The sequence below is a fragment of the Lytechinus variegatus genome, chromosome 13, assembly GCF_018143015.1.
Source record: "Lytechinus variegatus isolate NC3 chromosome 13, Lvar_3.0, whole genome shotgun sequence".
Classification (NCBI taxonomy): Eukaryota; Metazoa; Echinodermata; class Echinoidea; order Temnopleuroida; family Toxopneustidae; genus Lytechinus; species Lytechinus variegatus.
This window is the reverse complement of record NC_054752.1, coordinates 8,577,060-8,594,389: the sequence shown is the minus strand read 5'-3', so window position 1 is coordinate 8,594,389 and position 17,330 is coordinate 8,577,060. Positions and strand designations below refer to the sequence as shown.

Genomic DNA, 17,330 nt, shown 5'->3' with positions numbered 1-17,330 from the left:
TTTTTATACACGCACCAGATACGCGCTAAATTAAGCGTAATTTATACAGGAAATCTGCATAAACCATGGATTCAACCATGGGCTTTCAAAACCACCTTTGTGAATTCGAGCCCAAGAGTTGTCGCGATTACTTGCAAATACATTGAAAAGTATTTCCTGTTTTGCTCAATTGTGGTCAAGTTATAAACAGGGATTGAAAAGTTATTTGTTGATGAGAATTTCTTGCTAGTACACCTGGGCCCCATTTCATAAAAAGTTGCCATTACAGCAACTCTTGCAGGAATGTCAACTACCATGACAACGTTGAAAGTTCTGCTCCTGATTGGCTCTTCCAATGAACGTTGACATTCCAATAAGAGTTGCTATCACAGCGACTTTCTAATGAAATGGGACCCAGAATTTGCTTGCTCCCAAAGTTATCTCCAAAACATGTATTTCCAATGCTGTTTCACAAAGTCCGGGGGTCAGCTAATAATAATTCAGTCCTTATGAAAGCTGTTACCCACATGAATTTCAATAAAGTGACCATGAATGGAGTTTTGGCTGTGGTGCTGACTGCCGAGTACTACGACACACCTCAGAATTCTCAAATATCCACCTCAAACGATAAATGGCACACATTTGGTCTGTAGACATCCGTTTATTACAGGAGCCCGTTGCAGGAAGATTTGTAAGCAATCCCAACTCCAATATTCAAACACAACTTGACTTTCAACCCATGGAATGCATGTATTAGGGACCGGCAGTTGATCTTTGTTTATTTGTGTTTAAACACAACTCTTTTTTGCAATGGACCCCTGATCTATTACATGGAAAACTTTCGACTGGGATGTCATATGACCACAAATAAGATATACATACAGTATGTTTTGTCGTAAAAACTATTTTCTTTTTCATTCCAATTCAATTCTATATATAATTCAGTCAATGATCAGGGGCCGCGGAACGGTTTTCAAAGTGGGGGGGCTGAGCCAAAAGTGGGGGGCTGACCATGCTAAAAATCACAATTATATGGTCATTTTTACGTTTTTGTACACAGTTTTGGAAAAAAGTGGGGGGCTGAAGCCCCCCCGGTTCCGCGGCCCCTGAATGATCAAATGGGTCTTTTGATAAGTTACTTGCTAAAGTGACTTTCAAACTGCAATCTGAAGAGCTTACATCTTCAAATGATAAATATTACCAATGAAATATTCTCAATGGATTTGCCAAGTTAGTTGGTAGTGTGATCGACAAAGGGTCACATCAGGGAGACAGAATATCCACATTTCCCATAAAGTTCAAACTTTTGAAGACAAAACTCCACTCAAATTTCACTTACCACATATTTCACGTATCGGGGCAAAGATAGCCTGGAATTGATGGTTTCTGATGCCTTCTTAGTGCTACACAATCTAATAGGTAAAATGTTATTTGTTCTACACCCAGTTGGTCTATGTATCACTTTTTTCTCATCCCGCATGGTCTTATTACAGTTCCTCAGCTCATCAGCTAACCATTCGGTCTAGCTGCCTCTTAGCCCATGCACCAGTTCTTCTATTTTCAGTTATGCTGTACCCATTTCCCTCATCCACTAGGTCTAATACCACTTAGTCTAAACGATTAGATGAACTGTGTATGAACCAAATTTTCATTTGATAAAGTGCACAATAATAATTAGCCCAAGTGGAAATTTGTCCATCTGGACATTGGACTAAACTACAGTTAATGATGGATGGAACGAATGGTAATTCAGTCGAAGAGAAAGTACACCAATTGCCATGGTGGAGAAGGACGATCAGCAGATTAGACCAAACTGGAAGTAGACCAAATGGATACAAAAGACTTAATAGAGCTTCTTGGTCTTCTGATAAAGGGCATCTACCACTTTGCCCATGTTTGTGATGGTTTCTAGAGCCATCTCGTAGGTTTGGTCAATAACGGGTTCCTCAAAGACAATCAGTACACCTTCACCCTGGTCGAGAATACCTGGAGAACGAGAGAAAAGAGTGAAAAGGATTGAACATTTAATAATAATAATAATAATAGTGGCATATATACCCAGGGTAGCCACTTCACTTCCGGAAACTGTTCTCCCAGCGGGCCCTGCTATTGTTATTACCCGGCTAAGCTAGGCTATTGATTCAGGTGCACACAGCTCTTTGAGGGATTATTTCTTGCCGTTACCCATTTACCTCACCTGGGTTGGGTGCAGCACAGTGTGGATAAATTTCGTGCTGAAGGAAAACACGCCACGGCTAGGATTCGAACCCACGACCCTCTGTTTTAAAGGCAAGAGTCAGAACAACTAGACCTAGATAAGCCCAACGACGCTCTCTTTGAACCCTGATGTACATAGAATGGTCTTGACTTGGTCTGAATCATGCCCAGGATGAATTTTGGCCAAGACCAGACAGCCAAAGCAACAAAATACGTAATAAATTTAGTGTAACCAAAGGCTATGAATATTACACCCAATCAAAATGAAAGTTTCCATGGTAGACACCTTAAAGGGAAAGTTCACCCTGACAAATGTTTATTGTAAAAAAAAATAGAAAAAATTAATAATAAATATTGGTGAAGGTTTAAGGGAAAACCATCAAAGACTTTTTTAATTTTTTTATTTGCAACATCATATGCCAGCAGCATCCCATGTATTATGAATAAAAAAAAATGAATGAAATGTCATTTTCTCAAAAATATAAAAATGGTATTTATTGTACCTTCCGTATATTAAAAGACAAAATTATTTCACACCCACTCCTGAAAAAATGATTTTTTTTTTTGTCTTCATGAACCATTGAAAAATTGAAATTTATACATATTATATTACAGAACATATGGGGCAGCTACTCACATATGATCTCACAAATCATAAACTTAAAATTCTAATAATTTTCTTATCATTGAAAGACTTTCCTCAAACATTCACCAATATTTTTACACAGAATTTTCTTCAGGGTGAACTTCCCCTTTAAAGGTGCATTCAGGTGGGAAAGTTAGGCAGCTAAGGGAAATACAGATCAACCGATGATTGGGGCAACAAGCCAAACTTACCATGAAATTTCTTGTCTAAAATCATTTGTGACAACTTTCTCTCCACAAGATCCTGTAAGATGGAATAAAAGAAAAGTATCAATCATTTGGTATTTCATGTAAGACAAATGTAAGGATGGACTTATTTGAACTTTCAAAAGCAGAAACATTCAATCCCAACTGAAAGTTATTCTCTAATCACCTTATAACTGATAAAGAGAATTTTTTGTTTGTTTTGTTAAGCTTATTTGCTCGTTTATCTTCATAGATTTTGAAAAATAAAATACATTGCTATTTACCTCTTTAGATCCCAAACTCTCTTTAGTCAAAAATATATTTGTAGTCCCACAGGGGTCAACTTGTGCAAAGTTTTGCCATAATTGTACACACAAACACAAAGATCTAAGTATGACTAAACATTGCACTTAAATTCCAAAATGCAAGTGGTATACAATGTTTCATCATGTTGATCAGTTCATGGATCGGGGTATATGCACGACTACATATTCATCAATAACATTAAGCATTACATCACAGAAGCACGTTACCACCTAAACATGACTCTTAGGGGGTGTTGGAAGAAAATATTTGCAATCAAATGCAAATTTTCTGTTGCAATTTTACAATCAATAGATCAATTTTAGCTGCAGCAAATCAGATCACACTTCCTTGTTTCAAGAAGCACATTACCAATCAATCATAAGTTCACAATTAATTGCAAGACATAGGATGGATTTAGGGGCTGAAAATTGACTTGCAATTGATTGCAAGTTTCTTGCAATGCCACATAAGTCACATCCAGCTCTTTGTGAAAGACTCCCTTTAAAAACAGACAAGGAAACCTACCAAGGGTAGCTTAATGATGCTTGCTATGTGAGAAACTTGTACCCTGGAGAACGGTTCTATGATACGGCATAGATTCTGCTCTAAGAGGTTATCATAGAGCGATGCTAGATGGGCGTTGATGATTGGATCCTCTTGAAGCTCCGAGGGATACTTCTGAAGAGTCTACAACAAATGAAAATATATTGATTTATTCATCCATTCATTCATGTCTTAATTCATCTGTGCATTATTTGTAAATTATATTCCTTTATTCCCTATTTATTCAAAATTTATGCAATCAATCTCTTCATCTATTTTTCAATCACTTTTTTATATCAACCTGTTCTCAATTTTCCTGCCATTCTATTCAAAGGGGAATGAAACCTTTGTAACTAATAAATAGGCTTGTGTCAAAACAGAAAAATCAAAGAAGCAGATCAACGAGAGTTTGAGAAAAATCAATTCAAATAATGAGAAAGTCATGAGCATTTGAATATTGCGATCTCTAATGCTATAGAGATCTCACATTGGCAATGCGACACGGATGTGTGATGTCACATGTGAACAACGTTCCCTTTGATGGACTATAAAATACCCCTAAAATGTATATTTTTGCTCTTTCTTAGGTTGATACAAGCTCTTGATGTATTCTTTATAAATCTGTATTACATGTCCTATAGAAAGAACACATGATCTACTGATAGATGTGATAAAAGAGCCAATTTAAGTAAAATATATACGAAACTAATGGGGAGAGTTGTTTACAAGTGACATCACAAATCTTTGTCGCACTGCCAATGTGAGGATCTCCATAGCATTAGTGATCGCAAAATTCAAATGCTCATAATTTTTTCATAATTTGTCTGATTTTTCTCAAACTTTCGTTGATCTGTTTCTTTGATTTTTCCGTTTTCACACAAGCTATCTTGTTCCAAAGGTTTCATTCTCCTTTAATTGCGGGAATGGGAAAGGCATGCCATAAGCTTTATTCTGGCACCATTCTTGAACCAATGTGATGTCACTCTGACGTAATACAAGTAAAACAATCATCAAAAATGTGGATTCAATTCAATTTATTTCAATCATAAAATCATACTAGCACATCAACGATGTGGAGCTCATCCGGCATCTCGCAACACAATTTAACACAATTTTAATTTCAGCCGAGTTGACACTGTAGTGAATTATATTGGTGACATGAATTGAGGATATAGAGTTGAAATTGATGAAGAAATGATATAGAAGCATTTTTTGTGATCTATGAATAAATTTCATATGAATTGAGTATCAATTATTATCTAGTCAAAATTTCTTAACTCTGTGTAGAACATTCGTGAACCTAATGTAGCTCTCAGATGGAACAAAAATAACCAAAATCAATCAACAAATAAGCAATTTTTGTGAGTTTTGAAAATATTTACAAATAAAGAAGAAGAAGCATTTTATGTGAATTTTTAACAATATGCATAAATTAATTTCGCATATATTAGCATAAAAATTGTTCTGGTCAAAATTTCAAAATTCTGTGTAGAAGTTTGGTGAACCTTATGAAGCTCTACCAGATGGAAGCAAAAAAATCAAAATCGCTCAACAAAAAAAGAAGTAGCATTTTTTGTGAATTTTGACAAATGCGCATAAATTAGCATATTTAATGAATTTCAAAATTCTGTGTAGAAGTTTTGAATGCCCCACCTAGTGCTATCATATAAAGCAAACAGAACTGAAATCAGACTTGAAATGGCGAAGTAGTAGCATTTTGAAATTGTCGACAGACGACGGACGATGGACGCCACGCCACAGCATAAGCTCATCTTGCCCTTTGGGCCGGATGAGCTAAAAATGTAAACAAAGTAACATGCAACAATCGAGATTTAATGTAATGAATGAAATTGGAGACTAATATGAAAGTTAAAACACTTGTAAGTCATAGTCCCCAAAAACAAGGAAAAGAAAACACATGTTACAATACAAACACACACACATACACACACCATGACACGCATGATACATAGGTACTTAAAATAGAGTTACAATGAATAGGAAGAGAAGAGCTGTCTCTTCAATAAAACCTTAAAAGATGACAATGTAGTGCATGACATAAAATAAAATTCCAACGTGCTTACGCGCATAGATTGATTAAAAAAGCTTCCTTTTACTGGGAAATGTATTGCACATTTTTTAATGTTACACATTAAAATTAAAAAATATTGAAAAACCAATCTTGCTCTGTCAGAAAGTTGTGAATTGTAATAAAAAATAATACAATAGCTTCTTAAATAAAGCTCCAAGGTCAAAACTTACATTCAAAAGGTCAAAACTTAAAACAGCTTACAATATTTCATTTCCTTCACAGAGATGACCCTTTGAAATTATTACGTAAAAGAAGATAAGCAATCGGCTGTACTTACTGTTTGAAACTCTGATAGTGACCTATTCTTGCTGGCATTTGCTATGCTCTTCAAGGCTTCTACACTCGGTCCCGCATGACGGAGAGCAAGCTTCCCGCTTACTATTGATTGCACATCATCAGCACTGGAATACAATATTGACAACACAAGAAAAAGGATGAGTATTATTATGATCAGGTGCATGTTTCATAAAACTTGTTATAAAGAACTTTGCAATAATGGTTAAAAGCTACTGAAATCCTTCAATCTGACTGGCCGATAGTCAATTTGTGATAGAAATTGTGCATTTGTGAGTATAACAAGTCTTTATGAAATGGGACCCAGAATTTGTAAACATAACTCCTTACCAGGGCCCCATCTTACAAAAAGTTCACAATGGATCCGATCAATTGCAACTATGGAAAGCCAGAAACGTCAACATGTACTATGCATGTTTGGTCAAAATATTTTCTAACTATGATGTATATTCATGCATTGTTTTTTCTTGAAAATTCACTGCGCCTCTCTTTGTTTACAAAGGACATTGTGCCAATCTCCTATAGAAAAAATTATGACACTGATGGATTTCCATAAAGTTACAGTTGATTGGATCAATCGTAACTCTTTGTAAGACGGGGCCCAGCTGTATTCACATGCACCAAAATGAATCTTTGATGATATAAGAAAGAAATTGAGTTTTCAGGTGCTATGCATGTAAAAAAATTATGTCAATTTGAGACTGGATGTATAATGCAAGTGTCGTGGTGTGGCAGTTCTCACTCTCGCCTTGTAATCAGAGGTCGTGTGTTTGAATACCACCATGGCCTAGCGTCCTTTGGCAAGGCGTTAATCCACACTTTGCCATTCTCCACCCAGGTGTTAAATGGGTACCCGGTAGGATGTGAAAGCCTATATGTAGTATGCCTAGCAATTGAGTCTTAGAACTCTTGTTGGAATGCCCCCCAGGGAGTGGAGAAGGTATGCGGGCATTCAAGGATCTGATGACCTGGGTAATAGTATGTCTGTAAAGCGCTTAGAGACGTCGTTCCAATATTTTAAGCGCTATATAAATGTGGAATATTATTATGCTTGAATATTCCATTTTTGGGGACTACAGGCTAGGAAAGGGAGGTGGAACAACATGAATGCTAAAGCATCAATAAAGCATATAAAAAGAATCCGCAAAACTCCTAGAATAATTTTGCAATGCATAAGGAGTCACAACATGTGCACCCTTTCCTTTTCTTAATCACAATTTTTCACACTGTTCAGCCAATAAGATTTTCAGACCGGTTGAACTTAGAAAAAAAAAAAATCAAAGTGAACTGTTCTGAATGGTCTAATTCTTGGTAGGTAGTAGTTGGTCCTCCAAATTAGATTTCCCTTTTACAAAATGGGATTGTAGTGGTGGAGGGTGGATTTGCAGGGTTTATAAGGGTATAATATCACATAAAAAATAGCATATGATTTTCTTCAATATCTTACAAATAGCTTCTTTTCTTTTCTTTTTTTTTTGCTTCAGAGAGAGGGAGAAAAACCCTTTTGGAGAACAGTTCTTCACATTTGACAAATGAGTGATTCCAAACATAAAGAACAGGTAATCTTCATTTACCAATTCAACATAATCTTTGCGAGTAACATGTACTTCAAGGCATCGATTGCCTTGGGGTTGTCCACCGAGTCGTAGCCTTCAAAAGCTTCGTAGAAATAGGAGAAAGCCGTCTTGAAATCTCTCTCATCTGCAGCATGTAGAACACCTGAAAAGGAGGATTCGTATAAGGATGCTCTGAATTAGTCACCTGGATATTTTAACAAGCTCACAAGCAACTGATTGTAATTAATGAAACAGAGCCCTTAACTAATTCATATTTTCTACAAGTATTTCGAGGATTGAATATATAAATTGAGGCAAGAAAGGCAGACTCTAACAGTAGTGAAACATTTAACAGCTTTTAGGGTACTGTGCCTAAGGCTTGACAAGGAAATTCAAGTGGTATTTTAATTATTAGCCAATAAGAAAAATGCAATTATGTTTAAAACAACAAAGCTGAAACAAAAACATATGAAATTCCATCTTTGTTTTCACTGTCGAAATTTTGTCTACCATTATTAAAGTCAGTCTTCTACCCAGGGTATATTTTCGCTACAAATTTTTATTCAGAACAGCTCTTAAAACGTTCTTATTCAAAATCTACCTAAATTCAAGAAAGTGAACTCAGTAACACTTCTTTTTCTTTTCTTTACACTCTGACGTACATGGAGATGTAGTTATACTGTATATGTACAGTGTTCTAGCTACACTCATTTAGTGTTGGTTGCTATTTCACAGCATTACAAAGTTTTTTTTCAGGCCAAGTTTGTCTTACAGCCAAAGTGAAAGAACAACATAGTAATAACAATCTGAAATTAGAAAATCTTTGAAAGTATACTAATATTTATCAAATATAATGATGTTGAATGTAAAATATGCAAATAATAAAAATTAAAGATGGTAATGAACACAAGTGCAATTCCTCTTTGAAAGGAGTTAGTTTTGACACACTTTTCATTTGAAATTAGTGGTTGTGTTAGAAGCAGCGTTTTTCATGAGTGGTGATCTGGGCCCCGTCTTACAAACAACTGTGATTGATCTGATCAATCGCAACTATGGACGGCCAGCAACGTCAACATATAAAAATGCTTGTTTGTTCCAAAGAAAATTCTAGATATGTGTATCCATAAATTCATTGATTTGACAATTTGGTGTGTTCTCCTTTGTTTACAGAGGACATTTTGCAAATTTCCTGTAGAAAAAATTACGACATTGATGGATTTTTTCATAGAGTTACGACTGATTGGATCAATCGTAACTTTTGGTAAGATGTGGCCCAGATATCTTCTGTGCCTGTTGGGCCCGACTACTGCCATCCACTATAGCTTTTAACACTTTATATGTAAAAACTGACTATTATTACTATTATTATTGAAAATCTTAATCCATTACCTGACTGCATATCTAGAGCTGCCTGAAGCTTAGGTGGACAGTAGATGGCATTGGCTGTAGTCCTAGCTGAAGTCAATGCAGCCCTGAATGTGTGAAAAAGACAAGTTGAGAGGTTGTACTTTATATTTAAATATTGCTTAGTTTGGTTCGGGGGTAAAAAAATGAAAATATTGAATTATATGATTTATGAATACCTGACCCTTTTAGAGCTAAAAGAAACGTGCTTCATTATCACTTTGAAAATGAAAAATGCTACTGAATTGTCTGACCATGCATCTAGGTTGAAAAGGTTTCTTACATGATGTGAAATTTGTACTGAAAGCATGATGATGATGATGAACAGCATTTGTATACCGCCATTTATCAGTAAAAAAAACATTAAAAAGTGCCAGCTCCCCAATATGTCACACATTATTCACGAAGTTACTGGAAAAGATGGGTCTTTAGTTCAGATTTGTATGCTTTTCCAATTGCATTTCCTTAACCCCAGATTATCCTTAACCCCATACTATCTTTATTTTTTATTCACACTATTTCTTTACCCCATACTATCTACTTAGCCGGGGTTAACGCCTTTAACACCGGACTATCCCACAGCTCATTAATATTGATGATTTTACCATACAGAGTGTGATTGACGTGCAATTTCGACTTCTGTGATTGGCTACTGCTTAACCCTACTTTTCCCTAGCCCAGTTTTGGGCCAGATAGTACAGCACTATTAACCGTGCTAGCCCATTTTGCTAAAACGTAGTGAGAAAACAAATTGGGCTAAGCCTAAGCTTAACCCCAAGAAATTGGTGGGGCTAAGGCCCCCCCTTAGCCCCACCAATTTCCCGGTGTTAAGGAAAAAAAGTAGTGTGGAAAGTATATTAGAGGTCTCAATGAGACTTAGCATTCAGAGCCATTTTACCATCCTTGCAACCACAATTTATTTACAAGTTAAACCGTACAGCTTTGGGAACAATTTAAACATAAACCAACTACAGTTGATTGGTAAGATTGCTGAGAGCAAGAGGACCACGTACAGTCCGACCTCTCTCCTCCGGCCTCCCCTTATCCGGATCTCTCTATTATCCAGACGCACACTTGCCGAGATTTTTTTTCTTTTTTTTAATCTAGTACATGGGGATGTGAGATTTCATTCTAAACTCAAAATTCCTATGCAAACTGACTTTGATTACATACATTTTCCAATATAGTCTACCTACAACTACATTATTTTTATGAAAGTATCGTACCCAAATCACCGAAAGAACTTAGACAGAATAATTTTCCAGTAAATTAGGGCGCAGCGCAACCATTGTATCACGTTAGAGATCTCTTTTTTCAGGAAAAAAAAGATGTCTCGCCAGCTAGTGCACGCTAGGCCTCAACATGCCGACAGCGCCATCTATCATATTTGAGCATACAATCTACCAATGGTTGATTTTGCGAAGCTGCGATACTAGCCGCATCGATCCAAATTTCTAAGTTTGTTTCAGCGAGTCATTCTATTCTTTCGAGGTACATTATGCTCAATGTATACCTCAATCATTTCAGCAGGTAAGTTATCCAAGAGTTTTGGCCACCAATCGATTTCATTTCCGTAAAAATACCGCCTATAATTTGCACTGACACTGCAGTGAATACTGTCTGTACGCCCACTACAATAGATCACGTGCAGCTACCATTGCGGAGGCGGCTGTGTGTATTGAATATTGGGTCTCCCAGATCCAGATAAATCCCTCATCTGAATTAGTGCTTGTCCCAACGTGAGAGGTCGAACTGTATTGTTGCATAAAGGGTCATTAGACAATGTCACCTTACTTACAGGGGAAGTTCACCCTGACAAAAAGTTTATTGTAAAAATAGCAGAAAAAATAATAAAAAATATTGCTGAAGGGTTTGAGAAAAATTCATCAAATAATGAAAAAGTTATTAGAATTTCAATTATTTGATTTGTGACGTCATATGCGAGCAGCATTCCTACATAGCGAATGGTAAAACATCAATGAAATGTCATTTTCTCAGAAAATTGAAAATGGTTTTCACTGTAACTTTTGAATATCAATAGACAAATCATTTCACATCCGATCATGAAAAGAAAACAAAATTAAGTCATCAGGAACCATACAAAATTTGAAATTCATACATTTTATATTACATAACACATGGGGCAGCTGCTCATTTATGACGTCACAAATCCAAAATTTTGAACTCTAATAACTTTCTTACTCTTTAACGGATTTTCCTCAAACCTTCACCAATATTTTTTACTATTTTTTCTGCTATTTTTACAACAAAGTTTTCTTCAGGGTGAACTTCCCCTTTAACAGGCTATATAGTCAATTAATAGCCCCGCACTCACCTCCGTGCATTAGTGAACCTTAAGCACGGCGCACCTGCAATACCCCCAAATATATACCCCTGATGACCAAGAGTCAGTGTCAAGGTTAATCAGTAAGAGTTCTGTGTCTGGAGAGTGAAGGTCAAGTCAAGTACGTGTTCAGCAGCAACAAACAGGACCTCTAGACCTTCGCTGGACACCACGTACTACCGAGGGATATTCGACTCCTTGGAGGGGCATTAATTCAGTAAGTGCCTCTCACCTAATTCATACATTAGTATATTGAGATAAAACCTTGAGGGTAATCTTACCTGGCTTTGGGAAGATTGCTGAGAGCATGATACACTTTACTTTCTAGGAGCTGGACTTCAACGAGCAAAGCTTTGTCATCTAACTTCTTCAGTTCTTTCAGTAACCTGGAGCCTGTTACAACACAAAAACAAAGTTAAAAGAGTATTGTACGATAGCACTTCAACCAATGCTTCCAGCAAAGACATTTGAAGATCGCTTTAAATATTGAAGTGTATTACGTCCCATTAAGAATGTGTCCTTGTTAGCATATGCCTTGCATGTGTGTACTTTCACTTATCATTTGCCTAGAATTCATCTTGATCATACAAAACTTTAAATTTCACCCTTTATGTTGCTAAAAACAATACTCTCTTGAGTCTCGAGGTCAGAAACTAAAACTAGCCATAGTGATCGGTCTCCATTAGCAATTTCTCAAGGCTTATATAATTCACATATTGCTATACCTGTCAGCTAGCCTGTCATTCATACATGGCAGAAAGTTGATTGAGGAGAGGTCTGACCTTTTTGGCAGTTGGTAACATTGTTATCAGAACTTTGTGAAACATTGAAGTGACGCTATAATCACAATACGAGAAGATATCAAGCAATAGTAATCTAATACCTGAAATCAGTTCATATGAATGACACAAATGCAAGAAAAAATAGAATATGACTTCTTTTCAAGATTTTTAATTCTAAAATTATTTCAGTCATGAAACCAAATGATTAATCTCACACAAAGTGATATTTCATAGAGAATCAAACAGAATTTACAATAATTTAGAATTCAAATGTTTTAATATGTTCTTTCTTTTGGTTTTTGGCAGTGTCTACAAACAGCTACTTGCAGGAGATTGTTTCCTGCAGCATCTAGTCTGTGATTTCCCCTGCCAAATTCGCTCCCAGCCAATCAGATGCAAGGATTTCAGTAGCTTATATCATTTGTCAGTGAAAATCAATGACAATTTGTTCCATGAAAAGCTGCTTCCCGGACTCACCCACTGACAGTGCATCTGTATATTTCTTGGTATCGTGATAAAGAGCGATCAATCTGGCTTCCAAAGCTTGACGTAGGAACACCCTCTTCTCGTTGGTGGCCCAGTCAATACACTCCTGACAAAGCTCAATCTAAGAATAAAAACATAATTAAATACTACACCAAAAGGAAGATTGCAACACTTTTTTAAAAATATCTAAAACTAATACAGTACAACTACATACTAAAGGAATTTGTTAAACAATTGTTATTAGATGATGAGTCAGACTATTCTAGTGCCCTCACATGCCAGTAGAGTGAATTAATTTGCATGTCAGGAAATATTGAACTATCATCTTTTGGCATGCCTTTCCAGATCAGATACATCACTAACATTTTGGGGGATTTTCAAGGGTGTTTTTCGCGATTTTTTTGTTTTTTCAACCCTTTTCCTCTTTTGCACAAAGGTTAAACGAATCGCCCATTCATTTACAATGTTTAAACATTTCTTTTCATGACATAACAATTCAGCCTTATTCTCCATACAAATGATGCTTGACAGCAAAAGAGGTCTACAAAACATGTTAGTGCAACAGCCACTTACCTCTTTCCCCGTATCTGCATTCATATCTAAGAACAGGTCCACCATGCCTCTTACTAGTTTAGCTGCCTTGGCCTTGCTTACCATCGCCAGGAAGGGACGGGTGAACTTTATCAAGCCACCAAGTTCTAAAAAGATCAAAGACAGATGAAAGGCAACAATGTAAGTTAGACTCAAATGTACCAGGAAAATGAGTTGCACTGTATATCAAAACTAGGAGGGAAACAATACACTTATTAAGAAAACACAAACAAACAAAATTAAAACATGTATGCATGAAAATTTAACTTCAGAGTTTTCACCAATTATAAGCGCTGTGGAATAGCATTCTCATAGGCCTCAAAACTGGTATCCTTGTTGAATCTTTTCAAAGTCTTCTCAAAATCTTGTTCTTTAATACTAAAGTGATTCAATTTTGTAAATACTCAACAGGGGACCTGATGCTTTATAAAAACCAAATGAACAACATACTATCTAAAAGTGAAGAATACATAAATAAAAACATGATCATGGCAAAAGTATTAAGAAAAGATATAAACTGATCAGAGATCAAAATAAGGGATATAGATCAAAAGATCGAGTCAGAAAAACTTAAGAAGTAAAACAGAAAAAAATATGAGAGATCAAACAGATGAAATCAGAAAATGAAGGAAAATGCACAGACACGAATAAAATTCAGGCTATTAAACTGTTCTTGGTCAATAAAGTCTAAGTGCTAAATATTGTCAGAATGTGAAAAAAAATCAAAAAGATTTTTAAAAATAATTCAAAATAGATCGTGTACTCTTACCATCAGCCTGTTTCGACTTGGCTAAGAGTTTGCCAAGTTCCATGATACTCTGTTCTTTGATCCTGACACCGTCTTCGTTATCTGCGTCCACATCTTGCTTGACTACATAGAAAAACAAATAGTCAAACCACCAAACTTATAACATGTTGTTTTAAATTTAATAACATTAAATTGTATATACTGGAATGTGCAATACTTTGATAATGGTTTTTCTGTGAGGGCTCGCATGCCTCTGGGCAATAGCACTGAATTTTACTTTTGTGAGCCCTTGCCCATAGAAAAGGCATTTTCTTACTCTCTTCTTCTTTTCTTTTATTTCTACTTATCTATATTCAATTTAATAATTCAATTTCAAATGTTATTTTTGTATTTACATTGTACAATTTTTGTTTTTTCATTAAATGTATATTATCAAAGTAATGATTTTCTCACCAACAAAAAAATACAAAGAAAAGAAAAGAAGGGAAGAGGGGAAATGGAAAAAGGGATGGAAGGAAAGATAGAGAGAAGGAATGAAGAATGAGATGGAAGGAAGGATGGAAGGGAGGGGAGGGAGGGAGGAAAGAGTGGGAGAAAGATAGAAAGAAATGAAATCAAAAAGGGAAGAAAGAATAAATGAAAGATGGAATGTAGGAAAGAGAGAAGAAAAGAAATAAATGAAAGTTAAAGGAAAGAAAGAAAAGAGAGAAAGAAAAAAAGTGAAATAAGGGAAGGGAAGAAATTTAAAAAAAGAAAATATGAAAGGACCCACAGAAAGAAAAAGAAAGGTCACAGAAAAAAAAGGAAAAGGTCTAAACTCTTGCTCTGCTATGCAGGCGAGACTAGGAAATAACATGGATCAGGGTGCTACATCAGCGCTTGCCCAATTACCAAAGGCAAGTAAAAGTTAGAGTCAGGCAAGTGTTTTGAAGTAAAAACAAAAACTACTTGCCCGAATCAGGGAAGCAAAATTCTCCCTGTAAAATGAAACTTTACAAAGTTTTCCCATATTTCACAAGTAAAATACAGAATAGAGATATAGAAAAAAAAAACAAAGTTAACAACTTCCCTCAACTTGAATTGCAAGCCAGTTTGCGCCATTTTCTTTGGTCTATACACAAACACACACACGAACAAAGTCAGCAATAAATATACATGTAGCTGGTTGCTGGGCCTCCCGCCTGTATGGCAGGTACAGGTATGCAGGAGCACGTACAGTTGGTTCTCAATGCTGCTGTGCACACCTGCACATCCCGATCGAACTCAAAATCAGTGTGAACAATCTCACATTAAAAATAGTTTTTCAACTAAAATAATCACAAAATTGGCGGGAATTTTTTATAATTATATGGTTTCTCAGATTACTGATCTGGTTATGTGATCTGAGGAGCAAGTCGTGAATGATCAGTGCGAACTTGTAGTTGGAAGAAAGATGTGTGCATGTGATAGGGCTGTTATCGTTAAGAAAAATCTCTTTTGACATATCACTACAAATATCATACCGATGTCAATAACTATCAACAAAAGAACATCATCAATACGCATTTTGTATGCATTATAGCGATGACACAATACTTGTATTGGCATTGTATCAGCCACTGTACCAAAAACTCTCTATCTGTCTTCGTTAGATGTAAATGATTACATAACATCTTTTAACAATCATAATTAGCATAAATGCATCCTCACCTTTTACATTATTACCACTATCTTAGGGTTGGATGAAGTTTTATTGATAATTTTGGGGCTTTTTGGACATGCGAGTTCTGAGCAGTCAACGTCTTTTGCCTATCCGCTATTTCGATATTGTGCTATACATCTTCAAAGGTAGAAGGCAGCAACACACGGCCGTGTGCTGCCTTCTACGTTGGTACTTTGCTAAAATTGAGCTTGCACTTGTGAATGTTTTCGATATATCATCGGATAGAGTCAAGTGCAGTCATGATGTTTGGATTTTCATGATTATAGCGAAGTGAGATCGTGTTTTGCGGCCAGTAAATATTTGTATTTTGGAGTAATTTCTGTTCCTGTTCTGTGCATTTTGAGGAAAAATACTTTTCCATGATTTTCCATTTAAAAAGTTACTTTCAAAAGGCTGTTTCCATGAATTCCGCGAAATTACAGAAAATTACTGTCATGTCCCTACATAATAGTAGGTATTTTTGATGAGAGAAAGGCTCTTGATATTGCTAATGTGATGATGCAGCAAAAAAGTTTGACAATGTTTCACTTTGACAAAGTTTTATTCATTCCTAAAACATTTCATTTTTAAAACAATTTTTTCATATATATCTAAAAAAACAAAACAAATATCAATAACATTTTTGTTTGATTGGATTTTTTTTAAGTTTGAGCTTTCTTCCTCTTTTCAATCCTTCTTTCCTAATCCTTTCTTCTGTCCTTCCTACATGTACTTTTTTGGCTCTGTTTTGTTCCATCTATCTTTATTTTCCATCTTTCGTAGCTTTCTTTCCTGATCCTTTCACTCTCTCTCTGTTCTTTCTTTTTCCTTACTTCTTTTTCTTACATTCCTTCTTCATTTCTTTCTTTTTTCTGATTTCCTTCCTTCTTTCTTTCCTTAAAATTTTCTTTGCTTATTTCTCCCTTTCTCTCCTCTTTTTGTTCATCCATTTGGCATTTTCTTCTTTCCTTTATACATTCTTTTCATTCTCTCTTTAGACCTACTCCATCAATCATGTCCATTCTTTCCTCCTTTAAAGACTTTCAAAATTATTTGCCCTGACCTCGGTAAAGACTAAAGTATAAGTAGGGCCTTGAATCAATGATCCACTGAATCAAATCAATGATTTAGTTCAAGCGAAACTGAGAATCGTGACCAGGACATGGAAACGCATGTTTGGGACTGTAGTCATGGTAGTGTAGAAAAAAATCCAACACAGAGCAGTGTCACTGACGAACCAAACAATACTGGTCATAATCTAGTAACTTAAACCAGCATAATACTATTAATAAAACGACAACTTCTTACCAATACTGTGAAAAATTGCCAGGGCGGCATTAGTATCTGTCAAAATTAGAGCTGTTGCTTTTTCAAACTCTCCTTCCATTTTGGCTGCAGCACGTAAATTCACAAGTCATCACAGTTGAATTTTAGCTGAAGAAAATGTTTCAACTCGATCCCTCGGTGCTGCCAGTC

General features: G+C 35.8%; 1 protein-coding gene across 1 annotated transcript; it reads right to left on the bottom strand.

Moving 5' to 3' along the window:
• Positions 1–1,435: 1,435 nt before the first annotated feature.
• Positions 1,436–17,295, bottom strand: LOC121426285 (26S proteasome non-ATPase regulatory subunit 11B-like). Its single transcript, XM_041622521.1, has 11 exons — positions 17,163–17,295; positions 14,195–14,296; positions 13,408–13,532; positions 12,826–12,955; positions 11,848–11,959; positions 9,208–9,290; positions 7,837–7,981; positions 6,246–6,369; positions 3,859–4,020; positions 3,034–3,085; positions 1,436–1,965 (listed from the first exon to the last, which is right to left on the bottom strand). Exons 1-11 carry the CDS (start codon positions 17,239–17,241, stop codon positions 1,823–1,825), a joined length of 1,257 nt encoding a protein of 418 aa, XP_041478455.1. The 5' UTR covers positions 17,242–17,295; the 3' UTR covers positions 1,436–1,822.
• Between the last annotated feature and the right edge of the window lie 35 nt (positions 17,296–17,330).